The sequence below is a fragment of the Lutjanus erythropterus genome, chromosome 18, assembly GCF_056507025.1.
Source record: "Lutjanus erythropterus isolate fLutEry1 chromosome 18, fLutEry1.hap2, whole genome shotgun sequence".
NCBI lineage: Eukaryota > Metazoa > Chordata > Actinopteri > Lutjaniformes > Lutjanidae > Lutjanus > Lutjanus erythropterus.
In genome coordinates this window covers 21,322,823-21,350,761 of record NC_139334.1, presented here as the reverse complement: position 1 = coordinate 21,350,761, position 27,939 = coordinate 21,322,823, and the positions used below count along the sequence as shown (strand labels likewise).

The 27,939-nt window shown below is 40.4% G+C and overlaps 1 protein-coding gene across 1 annotated transcript; it reads right to left on the bottom strand.

The window, feature by feature from the left end:
- Positions 1–14: 14 nt before the first annotated feature.
- On the bottom strand, positions 15–27,939 carry crip2 (cysteine-rich protein 2). The gene is made up of 8 exons (XM_084742764.1): positions 27,876–27,939; positions 11,905–11,999; positions 5,990–6,047; positions 5,241–5,372; positions 3,530–3,598; positions 3,319–3,413; positions 1,643–1,700; positions 15–1,387 (listed from the first exon to the last, which is right to left on the bottom strand). Exons 1-8 carry the CDS (start codon positions 27,916–27,918, stop codon positions 1,320–1,322), a joined length of 618 nt encoding a protein of 205 aa, XP_084598890.1. The 5' UTR covers positions 27,919–27,939; the 3' UTR covers positions 15–1,319.

Here is a 27,939-nt window from a genome sequence, read left to right as displayed (position 1 = left end):
TAACAGCACGGACGAAGAGTTTCTGAAATATTTATTCAAGGGAATAAAAAGACGAAATGCAGCAGGGCTGAAGTGCAGGTCTACACAGTGAGCCCTGCGATGTCTATGAAGCCCTACGATGTACAACAGGTAATAAACAAACACGGTAACAGTCATAACACAATAATACTAGTGCACATTCTTACAGAATGACTTGTCTGTAGTGTCTTCTACAAGCTAAGCTACTGTTTCTGCTAAATGGCAAAAAATATAATACTTCAAATAGCGCGTCATCTCTCGGAAAATAACAGCAGGGTTATTTTATTTTGAAAATAACAATAAAAATCTTGATCTTAGAGATTTATACAGCTTATAACGGCTTGTTTTACCTCCATAATCAGTCCCGTAAAGGGTAGTAGTACAATGTCTGATGAAATTTAAAAGGCCTTGAATTAAAGTAATAAATACATTTCTCCCTTCCCAAAACTTCACCCACATTCTGCCTCATTTTAAAAAATAGTGTTATGTATAACAACAGCGTCAAGACTCTTGTGTTATTTATTAGCACATCATATCTCATTATCCAGATTTTGACATAAAACAGGTTATTTACGAATGCTCAAAATGAAAATAAATTCATGTCGATTTGATACAGCCTCGTGGATGTTTTCATGTACAGTAACAGTCGCCTGAGAGATCCACCTTCCCACCTTTTTACAATATTTTAGGACTTCTTTTCTCACTTTTTTTCACATAAGGAATGTTGTCAGGCAGCCAAACTTAGAAATATGGCATTTGTAAAATACAGATTTATTGGCAAAGTCCTCCCGAGCACCACCTGTGCGTGCAGCGGCCTCCGAGGTGAAATTCCTCTGGCTGTCAACGTGACCCACAATGCAACTTTTCCACACCTGAGAATAACTTTCCATCGTTTTTTGTTTTTTTTTTAAACATACATCCTCAATCACGCTGTTTTCAGGGTACAAAATTGAAATATAAGACCTTCATATTTTCTCTGTGGTGACATTTAATGTGTTCACATACAGGAATAAAGGTGTAAACATGGTTGAAGTCATTTGAATGGTGTGTAATAACCTATATCGATCATTGTGGGGATGCTGGATGTGATGTAACACATGTCTAGGCAAACTGAAATCATTCCTCTTGGTGCTAAATCAGCCAGGAGCAGGTCAGACTAAAGGAGAAGCAGAAGGCTGGTTGTCTCAGGTATGAATGCACAGGTTGGGGGAGAGAATAAAGGCTACAAATCATAATAATAATACTGTGGTTGATGGTCAGTGTTGTGTAGAAGAGGGATGAGGCTGAGGGGGACAAAAGGTTCAAGGCTGGGTCACTGCACTGGGCTCCTTGTCATAGATGTAGCTGCCCACACCACCAGTGTTGACGCCTGGAAAGACCACAGGGACAGCAGAGGGTTTGTCACTCAGGAGTTAATAGAGAGAGGGCAAAGAGAAGGTGCAGCGTGAGCAAGGAGAGGTTGCAACACATTTCCTGCACGGGCTCAATACAACGTTATGATGAAATGGCTCTTGAGTAATTTTATGTGCAACATGTGCAGCAGCGTGGATCATGTGCTCAGACATATACGACATTTCAAGTGTAGCTGACAAGTGGTGGGTTGACAGCATCCCCTAGCGGTTACCTTTGGGCCCGAAGAGGACGGCATAGCAGGGTTTGTGGCAGTAGGGCTGGCCGTCATGCTGCAACATAAAATAATACAGACATTACCGCAATAAAAGTGTTATTTTTCTGTCACCAAAAAGTCAAAGCGTGCTGCTTTGTCAAGATACAAAAGATTATCAAACTGAGTGAGTACCTACAACAAAATATGTATTACTATATATTCTATGATCAATTTAAATTGAGGTAAACCTGGAGAGAGAGTCAAGATATATAAACTGAGTTCTGATGACAGAAAAGCAACACAGAGAATTCAGACAATTCGTAAATAAACAATGAAGGTGTTTATGAAGTTCACTGCAAAGTCATTAAACTCCACCAGATACCAGATATGACAGTGATCCTGCACTATAACTCATCAGTAAAATGTTTAGATAAAACAAGTTGAAAGGGGATTTTTATTATTTGGTGAGAGGCTGATAAGACAGTCACAAAGGAAAGCTTTTGTATATCCTCAGTGATGATAAAGATTTCTGACCTTTTTCATGATGTGAATCAGGTGTTAACTTCTGCACTCCCACACAGTTTTTCTTCAGTTATCTCTTTGTTTTGGTTCGGCATATCTTTTTCACACTAATATTTTATACTGTATCCTTTTATATGAGTATATCAATCAGTATATACAGCATGTCTTTATTTTATATATACATGGAGTAAATACTGTCTATCTACTGTGAAGTCATTCTGTACAATTATATCTATTCACACTGTGTAACTGTTGTGTGATTTTCCTGCTTGTATCCTGTACAATCCAAATCTATGTACAATTTTCTATTTTAAATCCATTTTTATACCTACTTTTTTTGGTATAATGCTACACACCAAGTGTATATTACAACACGTGCGCAAGAAGCCTGTACAATTATCCATATATCTGTGCAAGAGAAAGGTGTATGTTTTTTTATTTTACATTTTATTGTATTTGTATTTTTTATTTATCACTCATTCTTTTTTAACCACTATTTTCATTTACTGGTGTTGATGACAGGATTGTAGGAAAATTTACACATGTTCTTTACTATTTATCTGTGACACAGTGTTTATTTGTTGAGTATTGATAACAGGTGTAATGAGGGAGCTGGATATGGCTGTGAAAATTCTCATTTGTGTGACTGAAGTTTGCACTTCATTCACTTGTTCAATTGAATGTATGATTGTTTGACCCAGAGGATGACTGGACTGCAGCTGATAAGCGTTACACAATGACAGGCTGGGGTTGAGCAACGTATTAATATTATATCAATATAGTGATGAGACCAGATATGGAATATGGAGACAATTTTTTAAGTCATATCGTGCCAGATTCCATCAACATATTGGTCAATTTAACCTTTAATAAATCTAGTCCTTCTAAAAGATTAGTAATGATTTCTTATGACTCATAAACAGACTCCTTCAGTGTATATTCTGCATTAATTTGAACTCTTTGAATCGGTTTTATTTTAAAATGTGATGATTTTAAATAGTACTTTGAGATGTCATTTTGAAAAGAAATCTATAAATAAAGATTATTATATTTACTGTATTATTATGATAATTTCTGACACAGTGTTTCCTCTCTGCTTATTTCTGCTCATCTGTTTTTCCTTCACATTTTAATCTTTCCTTCCTCATTATTTCCACCTCCTTGTTTCTCACCTCTGCGTGGCTGCCAGGAGCCAGAGTCTTGCTGCACCTCTCACAGCGCAGGCAGGGTCGATGCCAGTCTTTGCCCAGTGATGTCACCTTCTCAGCTATTGTGACACACACACACACAGAAACACACACACCTGTGAGACACGTGGCGACCACTTTGCAGGTTCGCACCTTTTCCCCTCAGCTTGTCTCCCAGAAGTGTGGAACCACTCACCAAAATACACCTTCTTGTTGCAGCGGGGACACAGGTTGGCTTCTCCGGAGAAAGTGGTGATGCTGCCAGCTGCAGACACATCACACACACATTATAATATTGAGGGAAATGGAAAAACTGAAAAGGTACGGCAAGGGAAATCATTCAAACCACTAATCTTTCCAGTTGGGTGTAAAAAACCAATGTACTAATAATGTTGGGATATAAAAATAATATTGAGCCAAGTCCGAAAGAGCTTTTATATGTTTCGAGAGGGAATTATTGAGTAATGAGGCTAATTTTGCCAATTTAGATACTGTGGTTGCCAAGTTAAAACACTTCACTCCCTCTTATAACAGCCAATCATTGAAGCAGATAAATGTTTAGTGTGCATGTAGTGCTCTGCTGGGAACTGCAGGTGGAGCCATAAGGCAAAGACATTAGTTTGGTTTTATTCTGGCATAAAATAACCTACATTCAACACAATATTTCAAATATTTACAAAAAACAATGAAGAAAAGCACACAGATTCAATCTTACATAAAACATCAAGATGCAGAGACTAAAAAATAGTAGAAATAAAAGTAAAAAAAATAAAGTCTGAAGCAAGACAGGATAAAAACACTAAAAGTTAAAATGACTTATTTCTATAGAGATCCTGCTGCATTATTGACTGAAGGTTATGACATGCAGATTTAATTATAGTGATGCAGTATTATACAATTGCACCTTGTATATTTAATTGTATATTATGACAAAAAAAGGGGTTTGTTCTTGTAAATTTACTCCAGAGAATTTCTGATTTCTTTCCTGCAAATGAGTACTTTTTTTTCTCATGAATTTGTGATTTATTATTTTTTTCCTGGAAATTTACCACTTTGATATCAGAGAATTTCCAAGTTTTTCCCCTTATAAATTCAGGACTTTATAAATTTGGAATCTCAGAAAAATTATCTATTTTTTTTCTTGTACACTTTTAGTTTTTTCCTGCAAATTCATCATTTTCATCTCAGAGAATATCAGTGTTTTTTGCTCATAAATGTTCAACTCAGGAATCTCAGAGTTTTTTTTTCACAGGTTGTAGTGAGATACTAAAAACAGTTTTTAAAAACTGTAATAACCACTAAGAAATTTGTGAGGTAATACCAGTATGACTATAAACAGTTTTTTCTTAGAATATCCTCCCCTCCCTCTTCCACATTGGCACTAATTTGCTGTCATAATATTATGAATTATACAAACTGTACTAAAATAAAATATATTTTTAAAAAGCTGCTAAACATTCACAAGTTTTAATGTCGTGTTCCAAATTTAGCCCCCATACATTTAAAGGATTTAGATACAGAAAGGTCAAACTCCGGAGTCACTGCTGGGTTTTCTAGCTTCAACAGCCAAGTGGATGGAAAAGAGCCACCAACTGAAAACTGCACAGCAAAGATAAATGGACGAAAAACACCCATTTTTTCCTGCTGACAGGGATTTCCCAGAACACCCACCCTATCTAACACGTCTGAGAAAATCCTCCTGAAGTCCCCAAAGACTTTCAGTATCGATGTTCTTATCATTGAGTCAGCAGCAGCTTTCCTCTCGGCCTGCAGCTTCTTGAAAACAACAAAAGTCTTAAAGGACAAACGCCCCAGTCAAGGAGTTTTTTCTTCCAGCCAGCACTTGCTGATAAATCCACAGTTTGCAGAACAGACAGTATCAATACACACTCTTGTTTCTCATTTACCTTTCGATGGCGCCTTGGGTGCGAACACTCGCTTCTCCTCAGTTTTGGGGGCTGAATCCACGCTGGTGGGGGACGGATTGTTGTTGGCTGGAGTATCGTACACGTACGAGCCGGCGCCGCCAATGTTCACACCTGAAAACGGTACAAGAGAGGAAGTGAAAACACCTTGGTAACTGCAACCACAGAGGAGGAAACATTACTTTGACATATGGTATTGAGATCTGCACTAAAACATAATAACTGATGTTTGAATAGTCTGAAACCTCCAACAATCCATGATTTTTCAAGGACTCATACTTAAATTTCAATGACCACTCACAACCTATAAACACACAAACACAACTGTATTATACTTTGTGCACTATACAGTACAGTACACTTTACTCCAAATGTTAATTATTGTACAAAAATTCATGGTATTACATTTTAAGTGCTCTGTGTAGCTGTTCCATGGTTTTGGTCGAACTAAAAAAATGCCTGAAGGGCTGTGAGTGCAGCCTCTCTCATACTGCTGATATCAAAGTTCTTTCTGCAAGGATTTGGTCATTAGAGAGCCATAAAATATTAAATGTACACTTGCCTAGCATCATTCAGACATATAAGATTTATTCAAAAATCATTTTCATTATTTGTCAGATACTGCATCCAGTTAAAATGCAGTGTATAAGACAAAGTCTGGATAAGATGCATAAACATAGTATATGTGAATGTAAAGTAGGTTATGTTGAAAAAAATGACGTGTACTTTACCTTTTGGCCCAAAGAGGGCAGCATAGCATGGCTTGTGGCAGTAGGGTCGCCCATCGTGCTGTTGCAGAGACAGAAAACACCATGACATACAGACAAAACAAACTCAACAGGCATGTAAGGTTCAAAAAAATTGATGAAGCAAATGAGGAAATTTAACCATGACTTGCGAGGGGAAGGCAGATTTTTCACGCATATCTCTGACGTCATATATTTTGGTTTTGATCTTTTTTTCGTGGGTGGAGGAGGAGATGGAGAGATTGTGTCCAAAAACGGAGAGACGGGCTCTTTTTTTCCATCTCATCACTCTTTGTTGATGAGTTCAGCGCCACACTTCGGCGCAACCTACGTGTCTGTGACCGTCTGCCACTTGAGGGGCAAAGAAGGCCAGTGTAAGACATAGATGGCCCGTTGCTGATGCATGATGGGAATGTGGCGGTCACTGCAGGAGCATGTGATCGGCTCGGGTAGGGGATCAGGGCTGAGGGCAGCCAGGGTGGCCACTGGTCCAGAGCCCAATGCCCATAGAAGAGAAGAACTAAGAGAATGCCATGGGCAAAGCGCCAGGCCCTGGGTGGTGAGGGAAAAGGGGACAGACTACCCACAATCCCTTCTGCTTTGGCCACATGAGCTCCTTTTCCTCAGAAGATGGTGTGGCAGAAAAAAGGATTGTTCTCTCACCTTTAATAATGAATTACCTGTGACAGGATCAGCTACTGTTAAAGGGATAGTCGGATTTTTTTTGAAGTGGGGTTGAATGAGGTACTTATTCACAGTCAGTGTATTAACTACAGTAGATGGCGGCTGCACACTCCCAGTTTGGAGGAGCAGCAGGTGTACTGGTGTAGTAAGCTAAGCAATGTACAGCTGTGGACAGGGCCAGCAAGAAAACTAATTTTAGCCACCTAAAAAATTCATATCAGTACAAGTGTACGCTATATTTATAATATTTCCATCGCTTAATTTTGCCATCTGATAGCCTTTTTTTGATGGGAAAATGCTGTTATAGAGACCAAATATACCAGCAAATGACTCATATGTCATTTTAACTTGCAGAAAATGTGAAAGCTGGTCTATTGCTGCCTCAGTCAGCTAGTTTATGTTGTTGTGAGACTTTGGTGATGCAATACCGTGGTCATGTGATGCCGACCGTGGGGTTGAGCTCATTACTGTCATCACCGCAAATTTTATTTTGAAGGGTCAATCTCATGTTGAGTTCAGCGCATGGATCTAGTAACACATCTATCGATGATCGCAGGAACACAGCCTCAGATTGGTCAACAACCTCAACAACAACTGTTGAAATGGACAAAATGGATAAATACTTGCAGAATACAGTCATTGTTCACTCTTCAGGCATTCGCTGTTGGTCTTGTACTGTAACCTGTGCTGTTGTGGTGGCTTTTGTGTTTGTCTTATTATTATTATTTTTATCTGTTGTTTAGTTTGTTTTGGGGGCGCCAGTTGGGAGTAATAACCTGACAAAAATTGTCAATCAACACAAGGATGGCTGTTTGGCCACATCAGCAGGTGGCTCGTTAAACTGTACATTTACTGCCAGAGGGATGACTTACTTCTCTTCTTCACTATGGGCATCACTGTCACTCTCAGTCTGCTTCTTCATGTGTCTTTTGTTTTTATCTGTCTTGCTGCAAACCCAATTGTCCTTCAGGACAAATAAAGTTGGAAGTTGAAAGTTGCTGCTGGCTTTCAGTCACTTACATGCTGCACATTACACACTGCCCTATTCCTTCAAGGAGCTATGTTACTCTTATGACACAAAGTTTCAATTAAGTCCAATAAAATGTAATTGGTTAAGGCAGTCTCACTAAACCGCCACCGCAGGAATATGCTGCTCTGTCACTGCAGTAAGGAAAAAAAACATACCGTCACAGCCCTTGGTAATACACTGTGTCAGTAAGTACCTCACACAACCCTGCTTCAAAAAGATAGGACCATCCCTTTAAGTCTCTCCTTTCACACGTCCCGTTTGACATTTATGAGATCCGTGAAGGTTTGGGTGCCGGTGCCAAGTCGTGACTAAGAACTGATGACTTTCTCAGGAGAGGACACACAGAGGGCTTCATTGTCAAGTGAACTGAGCAGTCTGTTAACAGTCGTCTGTACAGTATCACTGTGGTCCTGCAAGACGTCAAGGAGCAGAGGGACCCTAAAAATGGATTAACCATCTCTACACAGCCCACTCTCTTCTCAGCAGTCAGCTTCCCACATCCTGACTCTGAAATCTGTCTTCTCCATCTATTCGGCTTTCTCTTCTCTCCTGACCTGCTCCTCTTCCTCTTTGTGCCCAACTGCCTCAACTGTGGTACTGTACATGTCCTAAGATGGTGGTTCCTGGCCGTTTTGACTTGTGATTCCTCAAAACAAAGCACTGTTTAGTGTTTTCTCGTGATCCATCATCACAGGCATGGCATTAAGCTGGGCAGTTCCACATAAGAGTTGGTTTCCCTTCTTGGATTTTATAATTTGAAGGATTTTAGAGGTCTAAAGAATCAAAACATCTAGTAGTTCACAAGAAAAAAAAACACATTGGAAAGAAAAGAAAAGAACACACTTTGATGTAACAGCAATATATTTTTTCTAGGAGGGAACTCTTACACCTCAAAGTCTATTTACCTAATTACTAGCTACCTTGGAGAGTACTACTACAAGCATGAAAAAAAAAAGATGACTCCAGAAGGAGCTGCATGAAATCTGATAAATTTCCACAGGTGATGTCACTTGAGTCAGCATGGGTTGGGACTGAAGACTATAAAAAAAGATGTGGAGGTGTGGTGTTGAATGAGGTTAGCAGACCACTGGATCCTGCTCCTGGTCTCTGCCTGAGGCTAGCGCCTTGAGGCTACATTAGCCACTTCTAACAAAGCACACCTAAATCTTGGACTGTGTATATAGCAGAACTATCTGCAAGTTGTATTGTGGGTAACGTAGGCACGAACGTACAGCAACAAAAAATCTCACCTCAAGACCCTTTTTTAAAAGCTATTCTGGAGCTTTAAACAAGTTCCTATTTGCTTCATGACCAGAGGAAGTCATCATGGAATTGCAGTTGTTAGAATTTCCCTTTTCTTAATTTCAAGCCAAAATGGAGGAAAATGATGTTTATCCCTGGAGATTGAGTTCCGGAGTACGTTCTGCACATTCTGATTTGAGTTATGACTGTGAGATGAAGGTAAGCCTCAGGAAGCCTCTGCCCTCCTTTGGCCCACAGATAACAGGCCACAATGAGCTTCATCCTGCCCCCGACTCCTTTTTAAGTAGCAGTCAGTCTTACTTTGAGGGTCAGAACCTTTTGCATACCAGGCCTGAGATGACATCAAACAAAACCACAGTCCCTTTACATGCCTTCTCTCTCTCTTTTTTTTTTACATGTACTGCCTCTCAGCCTCACTCTGTTTCCATGACGATGATCGAGTATTGAGTTTTCGCCTACTAAAGTCCGGCTCATGGCATGGCGCTGCAGGCCGGGGCGGGATTTGGACGGCGTCCATGGAGAGAGACGGGACGGAGGGGGAGAAGAGGGAGAGCATCGGCCTCAGAGAGAGATTGTGTGACTACATTACTGTAATCATGCAGAGATTAAACAGCACAGCAGCATCCTTTGAGGTCTGCAGGGAAATTGCCTCTGTGCACAAAAGACGCTGAGATCACATCCTTTTTGTGTGGCGAAAAGAGCGGGAGACTCTGAAAGGTGTGTGTCTGATATTCACCCACATACAGAGAAAGAGTGAGAGAGTGAGAACTGAATCGTTGGCTGGGTCATGAAAGGCAAAAAGAAAAAAAGATAAAGGCACGATAAGAAAACCCCCGGGGTGAAAGTGCCAGATAGTGAGCAGCGCACACAGCCGGGGGAATCTGTGTCGAGATGTGATACTGCAGTGTGATTATATAACAGAGAGAGGAAGAAAGAAACTCATCCTGTAACGCTAAGGGGGTTAATTCCCACAAGGACGATTCGTATTAACAGATGCAACCAGACACACAACAAGGCAGGAAAAAGGCATGCACTCAGCAATTTCCTGTACAAAAATCACAAGTTCTGTGAAATGAAAGGAGAGAACATCATATCTCTACCAAGCGAAAAACACTTGAAAAGACATTCTTCCAGTCTAAAGGCCCAGTCACACCAAAAATGGTGAAATTTCATCAGGGGATTCACTCACAGGAGAGAAGGTAAACAAAGTTTGGTGAAACTTGACACATTAAAACACCTGTTTCACAGCAGCTATATTGATACAGAATAGCAGGTTAAACACAGCAGTTACTAATGATACTAATTAAAGTGTAGCAGAGCATTTCCAGTCAACCAGTCTGTTCTGTAGCATAATTTTGACAAGAGTTTTTAATTTAGTTTTTGTCTTAGTCAGACGATTAAAGTTTTAGTGAGCTGAAGTCACATTTTAGTCCTTTGTTTTTGTTTTGGTCACAATTCAGTCAGTGGAACTCCATTTTAATTTTATGTCACAATCTTAGTCAACGCTTTAGTCGTGATTTTTTTTGGGACACAGCTAATGTGACTGACTAAAGCCATCTTCCTGGATAGCTAGCATGTTAGCCGTTAACACACATGCAGTCCCTACATCTAGGACCGCATGTTTTGCATAGTGCCTTGACATACACGACTCATACTGTATGTGAAGAGATTTTCAATAAAAAACAATTCTTGTGTAACTATAGCTATAATTTTACATAGTTTTGTGGTTTCCTAAAAGCATGAATATACCACACGCTTAGCATTTTTCACTGAGGATCCACTGTGGAGGCAATGGGTCAATAAATCAATACATGACCTGCAGCACGGGCTTCCTCTTGTTAGATTTCACAACATGAATCAATGAACTGTAAAGAAACAAAGGCACGGGGGTTGTTGGCCTTTGACCTCATTACTGTACTGATATTTTATAAAAAAAAAAAAAACAACTACTGAAAATAGAACTTACAGAGATTCAGAGTCAATTCTGAGGAGAATAGCTGAAGCCATTTGGTGGACACTTTTAGCCACTGAGTGCATGCGGTATAATGTTAGCATGAATGGGCTCAGCAGGAAGTGAACTCCTCAGGCGATGTTTAGTGACGTGCTCCGTGCACACAGCGGTACAGGCTGGAAAGAGTCCATATCACTGACCCACTTGCAGAGCTAAAGCCCATATCTTGTGGACTTTCCTTTAAAATTTCATCATTTATTGACATTTTTCATAGATAGGCTGACTCAGCCAGGATGACTGTGTTGAAACACTCGCTAAAGTGCTGGTAAGCAAGAAGCTGTGGACAGTAAATAACTGTAAAGTCAATGTGTTTGCGTTTTGAACTGCTGGTTGGACACAAACCATGTGAAGACATCACCTTGGGAGACCGTGATGGGTATTGTCACCAATTTTCTGACAATCTTTAGAATAAACAGCTAATTATTAATTATGAAATTCAATTAGATTAACGATGTAGTGAGATCTACTGAGGAAAATAAAAATATTTCAAGTCTCCAATTCAAATTCTCATTTAAGTAAAAGGAAATAAGCAATGATAAGCAGAATGGCACCATTCAGAATTCTCCTTCTGATTCATTTTTACTGGCTAACATATTACTTGCTGTAACTTTGCCTGGAAAAATGTAAATACAGACTTGTTTCATCTGAATTAAAGCAGAATCCATTCTTGTGGCGGGCAATAACTATATTGAAATTAAAGCTAAAGAAGAGGCATCAGTATCAGTGTTTCATAACCAGTTAAGAAACTCCTTGTAGGAGCTTTAAGTGCCTCAAAACTACACAGTGCTTGAGTGCTTAGTTACTTCAACTGTTAGCTGCAGCACAGGACAGGTTCCTCAATCTGCATCAGATGCATTTAATGTCAGCAGTGAGGGGACAGTATTGTGCTGTAACTGGTGGCGTCTTACTGACCTCAGCGTGTCCTCCAGCGTTCAGGAGCTTGTTGCAGCGGTCACACTTGAGACACAACTTGTGCCAGTCCTTCCCCAGTGATGACACCTTTTCAGCTGCACATGAAAGACAAAACACAGAGACAAAAGGGATGGGAGTGAGCGTAAGCATTGACATAAAGCAGCATTTATATACATTTCTACAAACAACAGCCTTTATTTTCTCCATCGATTGTGTCGGGCTTTGTATGCGTTATAATGTGCCGTTCAATCACTCATCACACAGAGGAGTGACGTCCCCCCATTGCTTCACTCTCCAGAATAATGATCAGCCTGTGCTGCGTATCTGGGCTGATGTGGCCGGGGGGAAATCCTGTCATCGTGCCAACTGAGTGACTGGGGGAGGCGGGGAAATGCTGGGAATGCCTGCGAACCACACAGGATGTAGTGATGATGTCATCGCGGGATAGACAGACAGTGGCGTGAGTCCCAGTCCAGCTGGAGCAGTGGGGGGTGCCCACATCCAACCCAGATCCTTTGTGTTACCCCTCTAAACACACACACACACCCCTCCCCCAGTTTACAGTATAGCCATCCTGCTGCAGACGGCCCTTCAACCCCATTTCCGTCCCATTTTTCCTCCTTTCTCTCAGACCGACCGCCCCCCTAGACAAGCAAGGGACCCTAATTATACCCTTTCCAATAATAAATCCCTGCTGCTTCCACACAATGGGCCCCAAGGAGTCGTGCCGGCAGCAGAGGAAACACCTTCTCTTATCAAGGCAGGGCACAAATGGCCGGATATTGTTTCCTACGTACCCTCAGTCAAAAACACACACAGCATGTATACAGACATACACACGATTACTTCCTCAGTCTAGCTGCTTTCCCATATGTATCATAACCTTTAAAAAAGTGCTGTCAAATTCCTTTGTCGGCGTCGTGTCAGGAAGCAAATTAAATCAGACATCAGATATTTATTCAGTTTCTGAGCTGTATGGAATGTAAAGAGGTATTATGTCCAAAAGACACAAGAAAATTGAACAAAAACAAACCTGGAAGACTAAATATGGATATCATGAAAAGGATAACTTGAATTTGATAGCTTCATATTGCATTAAAAAAATGTTTCATCTCATTAAAAGAAACCTGGGGGACAAACTATGACTAAATATGGACATCACGAAAAGCATAACATGAATCTGATACCCGATTCTTCTTGCATTAATGCAAAATGTTACATATCATTATGTGAATGGCTTAAGTCCGAGTAGCAACGTAATTTTTCTGAGTTATAACAGACCTTTCGAAACCAATCCACAGTTTTAGCTTCAATAAAACACTCATGGAGGAAAAATAAAACAAGCATTACAAACATCCAGTCTTGCATGAGCACTGAAGTTAAGATGTAATGATAAATCAATTAACTGATATGTATGTATGTCAACTATTGAATAAATGGCAACTATTTTAATCAATTAATCATTTTGAGTCATTTTCAAAGAAAAAAACTGTACAAATTCTCTGATTTCAGCTTCTCAAATGTGAATATTTCTGGTCTTTTAGTCTACCATGACTGAAAAAGAAAGACACTGGGGGACGTCACCTTGGGCTTTGGGATATTTTCCACCATTTGCTGACATTTCATGGATAAACAACTGATCAATTAATCAAGAAAATGATCGACAGATTAATCATTAATGAAAATAATGGTTCTGTGAAGCCCTAATGCAGTACATATCCGAACATATGTGGCCCAGGAGTTTTAACTTTCATTTGGAGAGAAGGTAGCAGTTAAGAGAAAACTCAGACTTGGTATTGTTCCTTTTATGGATTTATGCATCTATTTTGTCAGTTTTTTTGTTATTCTTCTGTGCATTTTTTCACATTTTACCAAATTAATTTCCTTCTTTCCACAATGAAGTTAAATTTGATTTGGGCGAGAAGCATTTTGTTATGTTATGTGTGAAAAATGCTCATCAGGATTCGACCGTCCCCAGCAGAGGTATCCGTTTACTCACTAATCAGTTTGACTGTCAATTATCCCCGTCAATTACAGCATTAAGACAAATGGCCAACAACAAGGCCCTGGAGAATAGCTGGAGATGGGTGCAGGGTGAGAGACTGCAAGACCTCCCATCATCACTTAAGAGCAGAGGAATGCTGACTTGGACACTACCGGAAATTTTAAATCACTCTTAAAGATACTGGAGTAATAAATCACTCTTCAAATCAATAATCTGCTCTTAAATTAAAGGACGGCCACAAAAACACGAAACGCAATCACTCCAGTTAAAAGGAAAAGTATGTACGGGACCAGTAGATGAGGTCTGTCTGACCTTGATGTTTCATCTCTTTCCATTTCAATGAAAGTTCAACTGGAAGGATATAACATGTGCTTCCTCCGAGACACACACGACATTGTAAAAATGCCCTGGTGACGGACTGATAGGCTGAGATTTTAGGGATGGGTTTTGTTTGTGTGATGTTTAAAATGTTCTACATAAAAAACATTGTTGAAGTTGAGAAGTTTGTTCTTTTACAACTGAAATTACACTGTTACCCAACCCAAGTTTACTGCTTATTCGTCAACCTACAGTTCGACTGCTTTCATAGATGGACGTCTACTGACATCTGAGCTGTTTGCATCTCTTTATCTGAATTTAACAGCTCTGAGATGTCAGTTCAACTGCTTTTCCTCCTACACTTTAACAGACACTTCAGTCTATTTCAGTTCTTCAGCTTCAATAGCACACCTGACAAAATATTCCAACATTTTAACCTGTTAACATTGTTTATTAGGGCTGAACAATTTTGAAAAAGTACCTAATCACGATTATTTTGACTGATATTGCAATTGTGATATGATTTGCGATATTAGAGGTAATGATAAGATTTACATTATTATTCTTATTTTGACTGAAAAACATGTTAAAGTGACTGGTATGATTTTTTTTTGCAGGAATCTGTACCAAATGAAGATGTTTTCTTAAGTCTGTAGACATCCCTGCCTCACAATATTCATTCATTTCAAAGTTTTTTGACATGTTTTGCCTTTAACAAATATTGCAATTTGAAAACTGCAGAAAGCCATATTGTGATTTTGATAAACTTTCAATTAATTGTGCAGCCCTAGTGTCTGTGCATCCAATTATCAGTTAACTAAGCGCACAAGGCCTGGTTCTTGTAAATTATAGAATTGCTACAAACCTTTCAACACCTTCACACACTGTTTAAAGAGAGTCTAAATGAAACCAGCCAGGGCTTATTGTGTTTGTTCTGTGTGTGAGTGGATGTGATTTATTTGCTCCTAAAATCTGAGGACACTCATATACGTCCTGACACCTCTACAGCATTAAAAATACTGCCAGCGTGTCCTCAATGTTGCGTATTTAGTCTGTGTTAGTGTCACTGACTGACTCATGAGCGCAGACATACCTCCAGACACATCTGAAAAGTCAGCGTATGAATGGAAACCGACATCAGGGCCGTGTCAGTCTGTCTTCATTGCTCTGTCTGTGAGTCTGTCTGTGTGTAGTAACACTGTCCACTGTTTAACAGCTCCCTGTTTTAAAGGCCAGTTGTTATTGTAAGAGGGGCGAGCCTGTCTGTCTGTATTATGTGTTGTGGGAGTTATAGAGTGGGGGAGGTGGAGGGGATCTGCCTCTGGCCCAGATGTTTATACCCCCAGCTCCGAGCGAGCCTCTAATCCTTCATATAGCCCTGACCACTGACATAAAGCCAGAAAATATGTATTTGGGTTGACATTTTTCATACATGCAAATATGAAATATTAAAATAAATAAAACTAACAAATTGAGGAATAAAAATGATGTAACGGCTGCACCAATGGGCTGATTCAGATGGTTCTTCGTCTCCCAAAATAGTAAACGTGTGGGCACAAATGAGGAAACTGAAATGCCACCAAGTCTATCTCTACTTCATTATGGCAACAACCTGAGGGTAAATGCACCCACTTGTGTAAACAAACAAGCTCCTGTTCACAGGGAAGTCTCTCCGGATCTTCACATCTACATTGTCAACATCGATGAGGATGTGCCAAATCCTTTTAGCCAATTCTCTCACAACACACTGCAATTTCCCTCCCTCGATAGCAAACAAAGGATTCCCCTGTGACTGAAAGTAAACAGTGGGACTGGCAGCTCTAGTGATGAAGACCTGCGGGACGTCTCACCTGACATTTGTGTCTGTTTTTGCTGTAAACCCACTAAGAGGTATCTCCAGTTAAGTCATTCCAATAATTCAGGGTTTGACACAAGGACCACCTCATATCACAACATAAAGAAAAACATTATAATACTGAACATTAACCTCAAGGATAAACAGAGCAGAGTCAGATTCTGGACGGCTTAACATTTTGGGAAACCTTGTAATAGCAATCCACTTTCAATGAGCTTTCAAGGAGCTGCTGAAGAACTGACAATCCCCTCTGAATCCCAAGGATGAGCTCTAGCCATGGGATTGGATGGAGCAAAGCCTGGCAGTTAACGGAGCCAAAAGAAGTCAGCAATCACAACACATGCCTGCGATAGAATCTGTCTTATAAAAACAGCGTCATTTCATAGAGAAAAAAAAAGTCAACAACGCTACAGGCGTAGTGTCCCCCTTTAAATTTCTACTGCCCAGAATAACTGTTCTAGTTTGCTGGTTTTACGTTAATTAAGTTCAAATTACTGATGAATGTTTGCAGAATGAGTAAGCATCTGTTTATGAGTTGTAACAAATTAATAAGCTTTTAGAAAGAGAAGATGTTAAACTGTTAAATTGACCAATATGTAAATGGAGCGTGGCAGCAGTGAGACAGGCAGTCACTTAACTCAAAGTCCAGAGTGTCTTTTCAGAGCAGTGGGCTTTTGTTTTCAGGATAACAGGCTTGACTTTACATTGAGAAGGAACTGACAGTTATAAACAGCTGATCAACTCACAGGGGAGGACCTGTACCTGTTTGTTATTGTCAATTTACAATAGTGTGACTGTCTTGCGCTCCTGCGAAACTCCTGCAGCCTGCAGAGCTTTCCCTGAGTCTGGGGAGTCGGGGGTGGGGGGAAACAATTTGCTTCAACTATAGATCATATAATAGAAAGGAAGTCAACCTATTTAAGTTATTATCTTTGGCTCCAACTTGCCATTTGGACTGCTGTACCCATTTTACATTTTTACATACTGCTCCTTCAAAAAATACAAAGTTACTGAAATAAATAAATACTGACAACAGGTGCCAATAATCAAAATTTAACAATGTACTATTGCCAAAATGGGCTGTCTCTTTGTTCACAATCATGCAGCACAAATTTTAAACAAAGTTAGAGGAAAATCAGCAAAAGAAAAAAAATGTAAAGTAATGTGCATTTCCATCCATTACCATAATGCAAATATTAGACGTTGAGCACCTCAAGATAAAGAGTTAGTGGTGCTAATTCTCCACTCAGGTGCAGTTAATCCATAGCAGAAGAAGGCAGTGCACCGAGATGATTAATTGAGTGCCAGTAAAACCTCAAACACTGGAAAACAGCATGGAAACAGTGATGGAACTATGACATTTATAGCAGTCTATCCAGCTGTTTTTATACTGGGGAATCAGGACGATGACTGCGGCCAGTTCAAATAATCGCAATCAGGCGTTTATGTAATAATTGTGACAAGAAAAGTTGTGTCTCTAAAAAAGTTCAATAAAGACAATGGTTCATCTGTCATATTAAGTACCGGCTGACAGGCGATGTTACTGCAGGAACATTGAAGTCCTGGCGGGAGGATGAGAAAACCTGAAACGGCAACGGTCAGAGGTCATCATCACAAAAACCATATGATACCTGCACGACCGTAAGCTGCTTAACTTCATTTGTAAATTCCTGGTCTAAGCTCTTCAGTCTGCGGTCGGCTTCTCTGATTGCATTGTCAATATGCTTTAAATCACGGAGACAGGCGGCTGCTGACTCCTCTTCTCACTGATTTAGCCTCAGCGTTTACAAGTGCCTGGTTTCACTGACGCTGCTGAACGTTAATCAAAAGGAAAGGAGGCCAAAATTAACATACTTGAAAGTGTTTTTGTGCTTTCTGAAGAGGTCTGTGTGTGCACGCCACAAAAACTGCTGTTAGAGCTCCTGTTTGTGACATAATGTGAGGAAACATAAGCACAATTTCATGCCCTGAAACTGCGCACTCACTGCACCACCTGATGCACATAAACACGGCCTCAGCACTCCACCCACCTCCTCTGCACAGTTAAGTTGATTTGGAGCCAGGAAATTACCAAACAGGCTCAAGTGCAGGAAAAAATTGACTTGACGCCCAAATGAAAACGGCATTACGACAGCATTAGTGCTACCACTGGCATGAAATTAAAGGGCAACATCTCATCTAAACACAGCACTTTGTCATTCATAATTCATGAGTAAGTGGTTTAGTTGCTTTTGCCTCGCTGAACGGAAAAAAGTATTTGATTTGTGAATGGCTCATGCCTGATTTAAAAAGGTCAGACATATTCACACTTTATGCAGCACAGGGTTAAAGCCATAATGGATGTCATAGCTACAAACAGAGGCACGCTCTGAACATCTGGAAAAGACCAGAACTAATGGGAAACCCCCACTCTGTCGTATTTTATTTTGAAAAAAAATTAGCTTTTTCTTCTGTTATAAAGATACTATTCATTTATCAGGCCATGAGACAAAGATTTATGAGGCGCCAACACAAAAGAATTAGATAGGGGAAGTCAGGAGCAGTCTTTAATTTGGCCTAACTTGGAAAACTGGAGTCATAAGACATGTAATGCAAAGAGTAAAAATTCAATCAATTCAACATCAAACAGATTCAGCATCACTGAAAACGAATGAATCATGTGATATTCCAGCTGGTGAGAGTATCCGTTCTGCTTGCTAAGAGGGAGGTACATCAGACGACTTCAAGCAGGTTCTAATTTGATTCATGTTATTTGTTCTGGTACTTGATTCACTTACACTTCAGATCATATTAAGAGTGAAACCAATTATTTCTCTGTGTCCAGACAGTCTGGGAGAGGAGCAGCATGGGAGCAGGCAGGCCCGCAGCAAATGGTCGACAAACACACACACTGTAATTGGACAGAACATCAGGCAGCAGAACTTTAACAAGGAGTCTTCAGAGGGAAAACGTTAACAGCCCATTTTCTCCAAATGACTTAATTATGGTTGCTTAATTGTCAGCAGTGACGGGGCAGCTGCGCCCAAACACCAGAGCTGACAATGGACTGAGATTCACCCCGGGTCAGGGGGAAATCCGTCCTCCCTTCTGAAGCCTAAAAAGTCACAACAGATAAACAAGCACTAGTACAAGCACAGAACAACATTTACGCAGCTGACCTCCCAGCATGCAACGCAGCAGGGAGGTCCGCCAGGGGGTTGGGCTGTGAAATCTCACATGGGTGCTCTCTCGCCACTCAATAATTCGATCAGGGTGCAATGAGGGGAAATCTAATGCGTTTGACAAAGAGGACAACGCCACGTCCGCTGTTTGTCATGCTGCTACTGTAAAGGCTGCTGTTTCTGGTCGTTTAACAGCTTTAAAAGAAGTGTACATTGATGTAACACACTTTAATGAAGCATGAGGGTCAATACTAATCATCAAAGACCTCAGTTATGAGTGAAAATTTATGACAGTGACAGTGACGTGACAATTCTCAATCAGTTTTTCACAGATTAAGCTGATGTTAACTTAATGGACACTATCACAAACCTGGCTCAAAGTGGTGCACAGCACAACTGTCATTGCTAGTTTCAAGGGTTGCTCCCTAATAGTCGACTAAACTGTCAATGCCAAGAGTCTTAGTTGACCACACTTGTGCTATTAGCCAGATAGCACAGTTAGCAGTCTTATTGGACTAGCATACAGTCTCTGAGACCAAAGGGGGCCAGTTTGACAACTGTTGAACTGTTCACTATTCATACCGCCAGGCTGTAACATCTGTAACCTCGTGTGAGATGAACACCAGCTGTCCTTTTGCACTCCAGGTCTTCCACAGTTCCCTGTGTTCGCACCTGAGCTGATCCATTTCCTCATGAGAAAACTGTTCACTTCTTCAACTTGCAGAATGCGCCACGTAAATAGCAATGAGCGGTGAGTTTGCAGATTGCAAACACTTCATCTCATTTTCTTCTTTCAAATGTGTTTGGATAACCTACAAAACCGGCTCAAAAAGTGAAAGGCCATATCTAGACCCAGTGTTTTGGTTTGTTAACATCTTGGTGCACACATTAACAGATCTCAGTTTCCTCAGGAAACAGATTCTATCCATAAGGCCATATCTAGAGCCAGTGTTTGATTTGTCTGTTCTGAGCTACTGTAGAAACATGGCAGTGCAACATGCCAGCATCCGTGGATGAGGACCCGCTTGCTATGTATATGTAAATGGATTATTCACAGCAAGATACAGCACTTCTGATTTCCAGATGATTACACACTATTGAAAAAATACTTATGATACTCTGTTACATTACTGCCATGATCTGCCAATAAATCCCTGGAAATCTCACACACTGGACCTTTAAATAGGCTCCAATGTATTTTACACAGACATCAAATCACAAGCTCATGAACAAGTCTGTTCATCATGTTCATGATGTAACCAATGTTATTGTAAATATCTCTAAATCACGGTTGGCTGGATTGTGTTCTGTTGCACCCTCTGGTAATGTGGACCCATCTGTTCAGCTCTTCCTACAATAAACCCGTCCAAAACACACTCATAAACCAAAACACACACACACACGTACACACTGCCCTCTATCCATCCTTTTTCTCATTCGCTACATCTATCAGTGACAGCTGAGTCCACGCGGGTGTTTTTCTTTTTTGGCCTTTGTCACAGCAGTGTGATAACTGCACGTCCTAATAAACACCATCCACCTGACTACACCTGACTGACCGGAGGCCCAAAAGGCAAAGAAAGGACTCAAACATGGGGAGTACATTTAGTGAAAAAGAAAACCCCGGTTCATATCTCAAGAGAGATTTAAGAAAGGAAAAAACAAGTCGCCTGTGTTTCCTTCTCTACATCCTCTTACTATTCTGTTCTCTGGAGTACAAACGCCCTCAAGGATTTGTGACCTTTTACTAAACTTAAAGACAATCGCCATTCAGTCCGACACACAGGGGCATTCAAACTCACCAAGAAGGGAGGTGACTTTGAGGGAGATTTCAGCTGAGGAAAAAGCATTAAACAAACTCACTCATTCATCACATACATGACCAGCAATAGTATATTTTATTGACTGAGGGACAATCTGTGCTCAGTGTCTATAATGAATTTTGTTTAATGCTTTTTGCTTGTTGTTAATCTTGATGATTTAGGGAGCACTTCTATTTATTTATTTGTAGCTATCGTCATTTAATAACTGAAAGACTTTAACTAGGCATTTTGAAGAAATTAGACATTTACAGGCAATATGCTGAAATTCCAGGGCTAAAACTATTAAAGAAAAAATGTTTGTCAACTAACAATTATTTTCATTATTGACAAATCTGCAGCTCATTTTCTTGATTACACAAGACTTAATTGTTGTGAGAGGACGACCAATAGTCATTGATAATCAGATCCAATATTGGCTGTTAGCTTCCTCTGTTTTAAGATAACATTGAAAAGTTCAGTTTCAATTGAACATGTAAATGCTTAAGGGCCTTTAAGTTTTACTAGTTTTATTTATTTTACTTTATTTACTTTCTAAAGCCCCAAGGTTTTTCTTTTATTTATGTATTAAAATTTTCAGACAGCTTTAAGATTTGCTGCTGTCAGCGACCTGCACTTCTGTCTTAAGATAATCTTTAAAAGTTCAATTTGAATTAAACATAAGCCTTGAGGCATTTCAACAAAGTTTTAAAGTTTCTAAATTTTGACACCAAGATTTTAATTTTTTACCCCAAATGCACATCAGTTCCAAATATCAGTTATCCGTTTCCTTGGTAACTAATAATCAGTATAATTTTCAGCTGTGAAAGTAACTTACTGGGTGACCCCTGATCATTTTTCAAGCAAAATGTCAAAAAATTTGCTGGTTCCACCTTCTTAAATATAAGAATTTTCTGATTTTCTTTGTCATTTATGACAGGAAATGAAGAGTTTTTGGGTTTTGGATTATTGTTTGGACAAAAGAAGCAACCTAAAGATGCTACTTTGTGTTCTGGGACATTGTGATGAGCATTTTTCACTATTTTTGGAACATTTTATAGATTAATCGACTAATGTGAAGATAATCATTAGTTGCGGTCCTGTTCTGCACAATTGCACGATGAATAATCAGACTGTACCTCATTAGATAAGGTGTTGAAAGATCTTAAAAATGGGACAGACTTCATGAAAAAGAGTTTTAAAAGATCATCCTGAACTTAAAGTGAGTTGACCTGTGTCTGCTTTGTTAAACATAAGAACTGATGTTTTCAGGGTCAGCTGTATGTCTGCAGCTCTCAGTGACTGTGCAGGGCGGGGACTGATGCTGAAGAGCGACTAGGAAACACGTATTTGGACCCGTCTCTCCCAGTGGCTGATGCAACCCCATGGCAAAACTTAGCTCTGGAGGTCGTCTGTCGCCTCAGCCAAGGCGAGGTTTCCTCCCCAGGCTCTCTCCCTTTCTCCCCCCTCCCTCTGTGAATAAAAGAGGCCGACCTCGTGAATCCTGCTGGCTGACGTAAATGGGCTGCAGTTAACTCGCATCCTGTCTGTGCTGGTCAGAGGAGCCGCAGGCAAACCGCTGCTCCACTGCTCCCTGTTACCGTGACTTGTTCGCCCTCCCTGAACCCCTGGGACTGCTTGCCCCACATTGCACCTCATCTCTGACCGGTCAGGACACTGTGTCCTGGCTATAGGGACTTCAAAAACATCTAGTCTGCATGACTAGCTCACAGAGTAGTGGACCGTGCCTTCAAAAGAGGAAGCAGGACTGCATCACTTTGAATGGCACCGTCAGATCAAGCCTTTGGTAATTGGATAATCAGCCCTGAGGGGTAGACATCATATGACAGAGGCAGAAAATGTAGATGTGCTCAGACTACTTTGAGTGAAATCATCTGAGTCTTGTAAAGTGGCATACTAAAATCGACCGTGTCTGCATGAGAACATGGTCAAGTGGCGTAGTTCTCTTTGAAAGTGTTGAAATAAGACAGTCCAGTCAAGAAATGTCTAGACTACCATTTCCTCCACAGTGTACTGATTGTATAATTGTAAAATTGCTCCCAATGTACACACCAACCATATGTGTTTATAGACAGCTCAGGCTCAGACTAATCTCAAATCTCCTGTCATCTTTCTCCAGTCTCTCTCCTTTTTTCCTCTCACCTCTATCTGTCTATGGAGTCATGAAAACAGGATCAAATGCATTATTTTTTACCTCCAATTTGCATAGAAGCATCTTTGCCTCAGTTTGCATCCAGGGTGAACTAGCGTCATTACATTAACTTGACAGTGAAAAACAGTCTCTAGAAGTGTATGATTCAACTTTTTTTCATGGTCTGGAACAAAAATAGCAATAGATTTTAGATTCAAACTGCAATACTCACAATATGTATCGAATCAACACCTAGGTATCGGGACAGTATTAAGTCAGGAAGTAAGTGAATCATCTCAGCCCTAATAAATAGAATCAAAAAGGAGATTCTAAGTGTATAAAGTTTAAATGCCATTTGGATGAACAACAACTTTGTTCCTCTGTGCCCCTACTGTTGTGTAACAGGTCATTGTGCTGTAAGGTGGACTGGTTTCACCTGTGTTGGGGAGCAGGGGAGGGCGGCCTGACTTTCAGCACCGAGCTTAATGCCATCTCCATTAGGGGATCATATTTGTGCCTCAAAAAGGCAGAGAAAAAGGACCCTCATTGACTGGTGCACAGTAGCTGGCAGGTTATGCAATGGCAATGAGCAGGAGGCAACGACTCAAGAAATGATGTTACATAACTGACAAGGCACATTCACACAGCCCACTGGGCAGCCAAGTGGAAAACAGGGTACTCTAGCGTTGACAGAGGAGAGAGGAAGAAAATAAGGGTATTGTGTGAGATGTTTGGGGTAAAAGCGGCATTAAAAAAAAGAGGTGTGTGGGAAATGTATCGTCAGGCCGAGAGGGCGAAGGTATTCTGCTTCGCTGGGAAGGACAAACGTGCGCGGAGACAGAAAGAGCTTTGTGTGAATAGAGATGTCGCTTCTCATTATAATGCATGAGGCACTTTGAGAGTCTCCGTTTAAATAAAGGCGAGCCATCTCACCCCATTTCCCCCAGTCCTGGTAGGAATCAGTGGACGAGGAATTCAGGGCCTGAGGCAAGAGCAAGTGATTGAAGAAGAGGACAGAGAGCCAGAGTGAGAGGAATTGGTGAATGAAAGAGAGAAAGAGAGAAACTCACAGCGGAGCACCATTAGTCCCCATTAAGTCCCCGTTTATTCACTTAGCTGCACAAAGATGCATTGCTTCCATTTGTCAGGCACAAGAGTTGAATTTGGGTCTGGAACTGGGAGACTTAGTGAGCCATGCTGTGTTGTGTCCTGCATCACACGCTAACGTCGTATTTCCACTGGGCCCGGTCACATGTCAGCCAGTAGTCCCTGGTGTATTCTAAGCATCTCTGAACCACAGGAACTAACAGATGTGCAGCCACAATGTGGACGCTGGGAATTTGAACCCTACGATTAAAAAGTAAGATGTTCACATTCTTGTAACACCAGCAACAAGCGCCAGTTTCCTGCACTTAAAGGGATAGTAAAGGAATTATCTTAAGAGGGGTTGTATGAGGTACTTATCCATAATCAGTGTATTATCTACAGTAGATGGCGGTTGATAAGCCCCCAGTTTGGAGAAGCAGAGAGGAGCACCAGCATGGAAGCTAAGCAACGTACTGCTGCGGACAGAGTCAGCAACAAACATATTTTAGCTGCTTAAAAAAGGCCAATCTACAAATCAAAATCAGTTTAAGTGTATGTTAAATTTAGTTGGGTTGTTCTTTGCACCGATCCAATACCACAAACTTTATTTACCCCAAAATGTGTGCCATTTCAGTTCTCAGAATGGGGGCATGCCAACCACCGTCTACTGTACTCAACTCGAAACTTCAAGACAACTTGCTGCAATACATTTATGATTTTTAAGCCCAGTTCAAACATTTAAGTTTTACCAACCACAAATCTTTTCTTGAGATAATTTAGTTTTCTTTTTTAGAGAAGCTCAAATCATTGAGGTTTGGAAACCCCTAAAATCTGTATTTCAAAATTAACTGAGTAAACTATTTAAGTGAAGGTGAATGATGGTTAATATTTTAATATTTTCAGTTGAAACCATTTACTTTTCAGGCAACTAAATAATGACAAATAAGGTTAACGGCTCACTGTGACCAATTTTTGAAACAAATTTTTAAAAAAAATATTTTTAAATATTTTAAATATCTATATCTATAAACTTTTTTTTTTTTTTTTACAGTGTATTCCAACTATGACTAAGCATTTAATACACCTCCACTTTAAATCATCAAAACTACCCCTTTAAGGTTATAGAGACCTCATATGCAAGGAGAACGGCAGCAACGATCAACATTTGCCTTTAGTGGCAATGAAACTGAGCCGCCACCACCATAAAACAACTGTTCATTAACGCAGAAAATAATAAAAAACATTTCCCCGAAAAGAATTTTACTCTCAGACTGTGGCTCACCACCACCACGTTAAATGACGCTCTTTTGCAGAAGTAAAGAGAAAGTGTTGAACGCCTTTGCCTGCTAAATCCAATATTGGGCACCACCAGCTGGAGGACCAGGTGGGTAACAGCAGGGTGGGCCAATCACTGCTCTACATAACCCACCACGAACCACCACCACAAGAGGAAAAAAAAAAGGCAGCAAAATGAGACGGGAAATAGACAATTTTCTCTATCAATAACACATGTCCTGGAGAGGATCAGAAGCAGGCTCATTTTCCAATTTACACCCACATTAACTGTTCTGCAGACCTGAAAACTTCACCTCAGCACGAGAATTCTCATGTCCCTGGAGAACCAAGTGTAGGATGTATGTAGGTGGAGCTGCTGAGCTCATTCTCCAGTATCTGAAATCCATCACTGACATCATGTTGATGCTTCAGGCTGTAGGCAGCAGCAGCACTGGCCTAACTTTTCTCCCACCCTGACCTCTCCCATGCCTTGTCATAGGTCTCGTAGCCTTCCTTGAATGACTGAAACTTTAATTTTCTCGTTAATGCCTCCCTCCACTTTCTCCATCCTCCCTAGTTTGACGTGCGCAGCCGATTCCACCCTAGTAGTTGTTCATCATCCTTAACATCGACTCAGCCAGAGGCGCTCACCACCCATTAAGACACACCCCAACCAAAAATAACTCCGCCAGGAAGGATCTGAGCATGTTACATAAAAAATAACATACATCACCGAGGAGCTGTGACTCACTCGCTGCAGCAAATTAAGGCTAGAACACAAATGAATATTCAGGCATGCATAAAATCTGTATTGGAGGAAAAATAAACCTTATTTTGTGCAGATATTATTCCATGCCACAGTGACTCTCGGGACTCACAGGATGAGCAGCTGCTCAGCTGTGAGGTTTGCTGCCACTCCTGTTACGTAAGAGGACTTCCATCCACTCACATAATTGATTTTGACCCCCGTGACAGCTCTGATGTGTGCTGTGAAGTGTGGAAAAGATCAGCACCGAAGAACAAATTTTTTGTTCCCAGCATGCGGCTGAACATAAACACAGGATTACTCAACGCTGAACTGGACAGCATGCAGCATGCTCCCAAAAAATAAACAAAGCATGTCACGGGCAATCTTCCGATTCAAAGCAGCAATGTAAATTTTTGTTTATCATCAGGACCTGAGCTCCTTTAATCCTCTGTTTTGCTTGTCTGTGTGCATTTCTGTTACTATAAACAACTGTTATAGTAAGGACAGGATTATCGTCCTCGCTTGTTGCCCAAATGAATGTTTTGTTTTCCTGTCTTTGTTTACAGGGATGAAAAAGATACATGTTTACAGGTTTTCATCCCACTGACGCTGCATGATGTTGCCGCTCTCCTCTGTTGAGTGGGCAATCTCAGCATATGGCATTTCTGCACTCTTGGCAAGGGCTTCCGACAGCAACCCTCCAAAGCCAACTGCCACGCTTGGATGTTCACCAAACACAACAAATTAAAAATGGCACAGATCAGTGTTAAAATATGATAAATCATTTATCCAGTTTTGTGAATTTAATGCAGACAGGGCATGTTTTCTTTCACACACATGTAAAAAGCATTTTATATGTTAAAAAGTATTCATTTGTTGAAATATTTGCTTTTAGGGTTTTTGTTTACATTGACCACTTTGCCCCTGCAGCTTTTTGTTTTCCCAAAGTCTGTGAATCATTTACATAGCCAGCGACTTCTCTAAAAAAAAAAAGCCTAATCTAAGGAATGTTGTGCACTTTGCTTATATGAAAAATTCCTAAGGGAAATGTAGGAAGGATTTACACTTTTCCCACTCCTGAACAGAAAGCCTAGATTACCTCTATATGCCTCAGCCTAGAAAGTCTATATTGAGCTTTATGAATCCAATATTAGGCTACTGTCAAACATACTTCACAAAAATACTTTTAATATCTTACTGTGTGCTGTAGATATTGTTCAAACCACACAGAAGTAGCCAAAAGTGCAAGATTATGTTAGACATTCAAAACTTCCTTTAAAAAACTGGCATTTTTAGTTCACGTACATTCAGTAAATCAACATAGCTGAATTATTGTTGTATGACACATGTACTATTTCAATGAATGGGCATTAACTGTTCTTTATCCGAAGAGACACGCTGTTCATCTTACTTGTAAATTAAGTAACCATGGCATTACAAACAATGTGGAACAAGTTGTCCCAAAAACATCGATTTCCTTACAGGAGTTTGGCTGACGAGCGGGATGACCATCATTAATGACCCAAAAGTAATTTCAAAAGGTGGGACGGACCGAAGCGGCCCATCACTTACCGAAATACACCGTCTTGTCACACTTCGGGCACTTTGAAGCCATGTTGCGGTGTTGTGGTTCGAG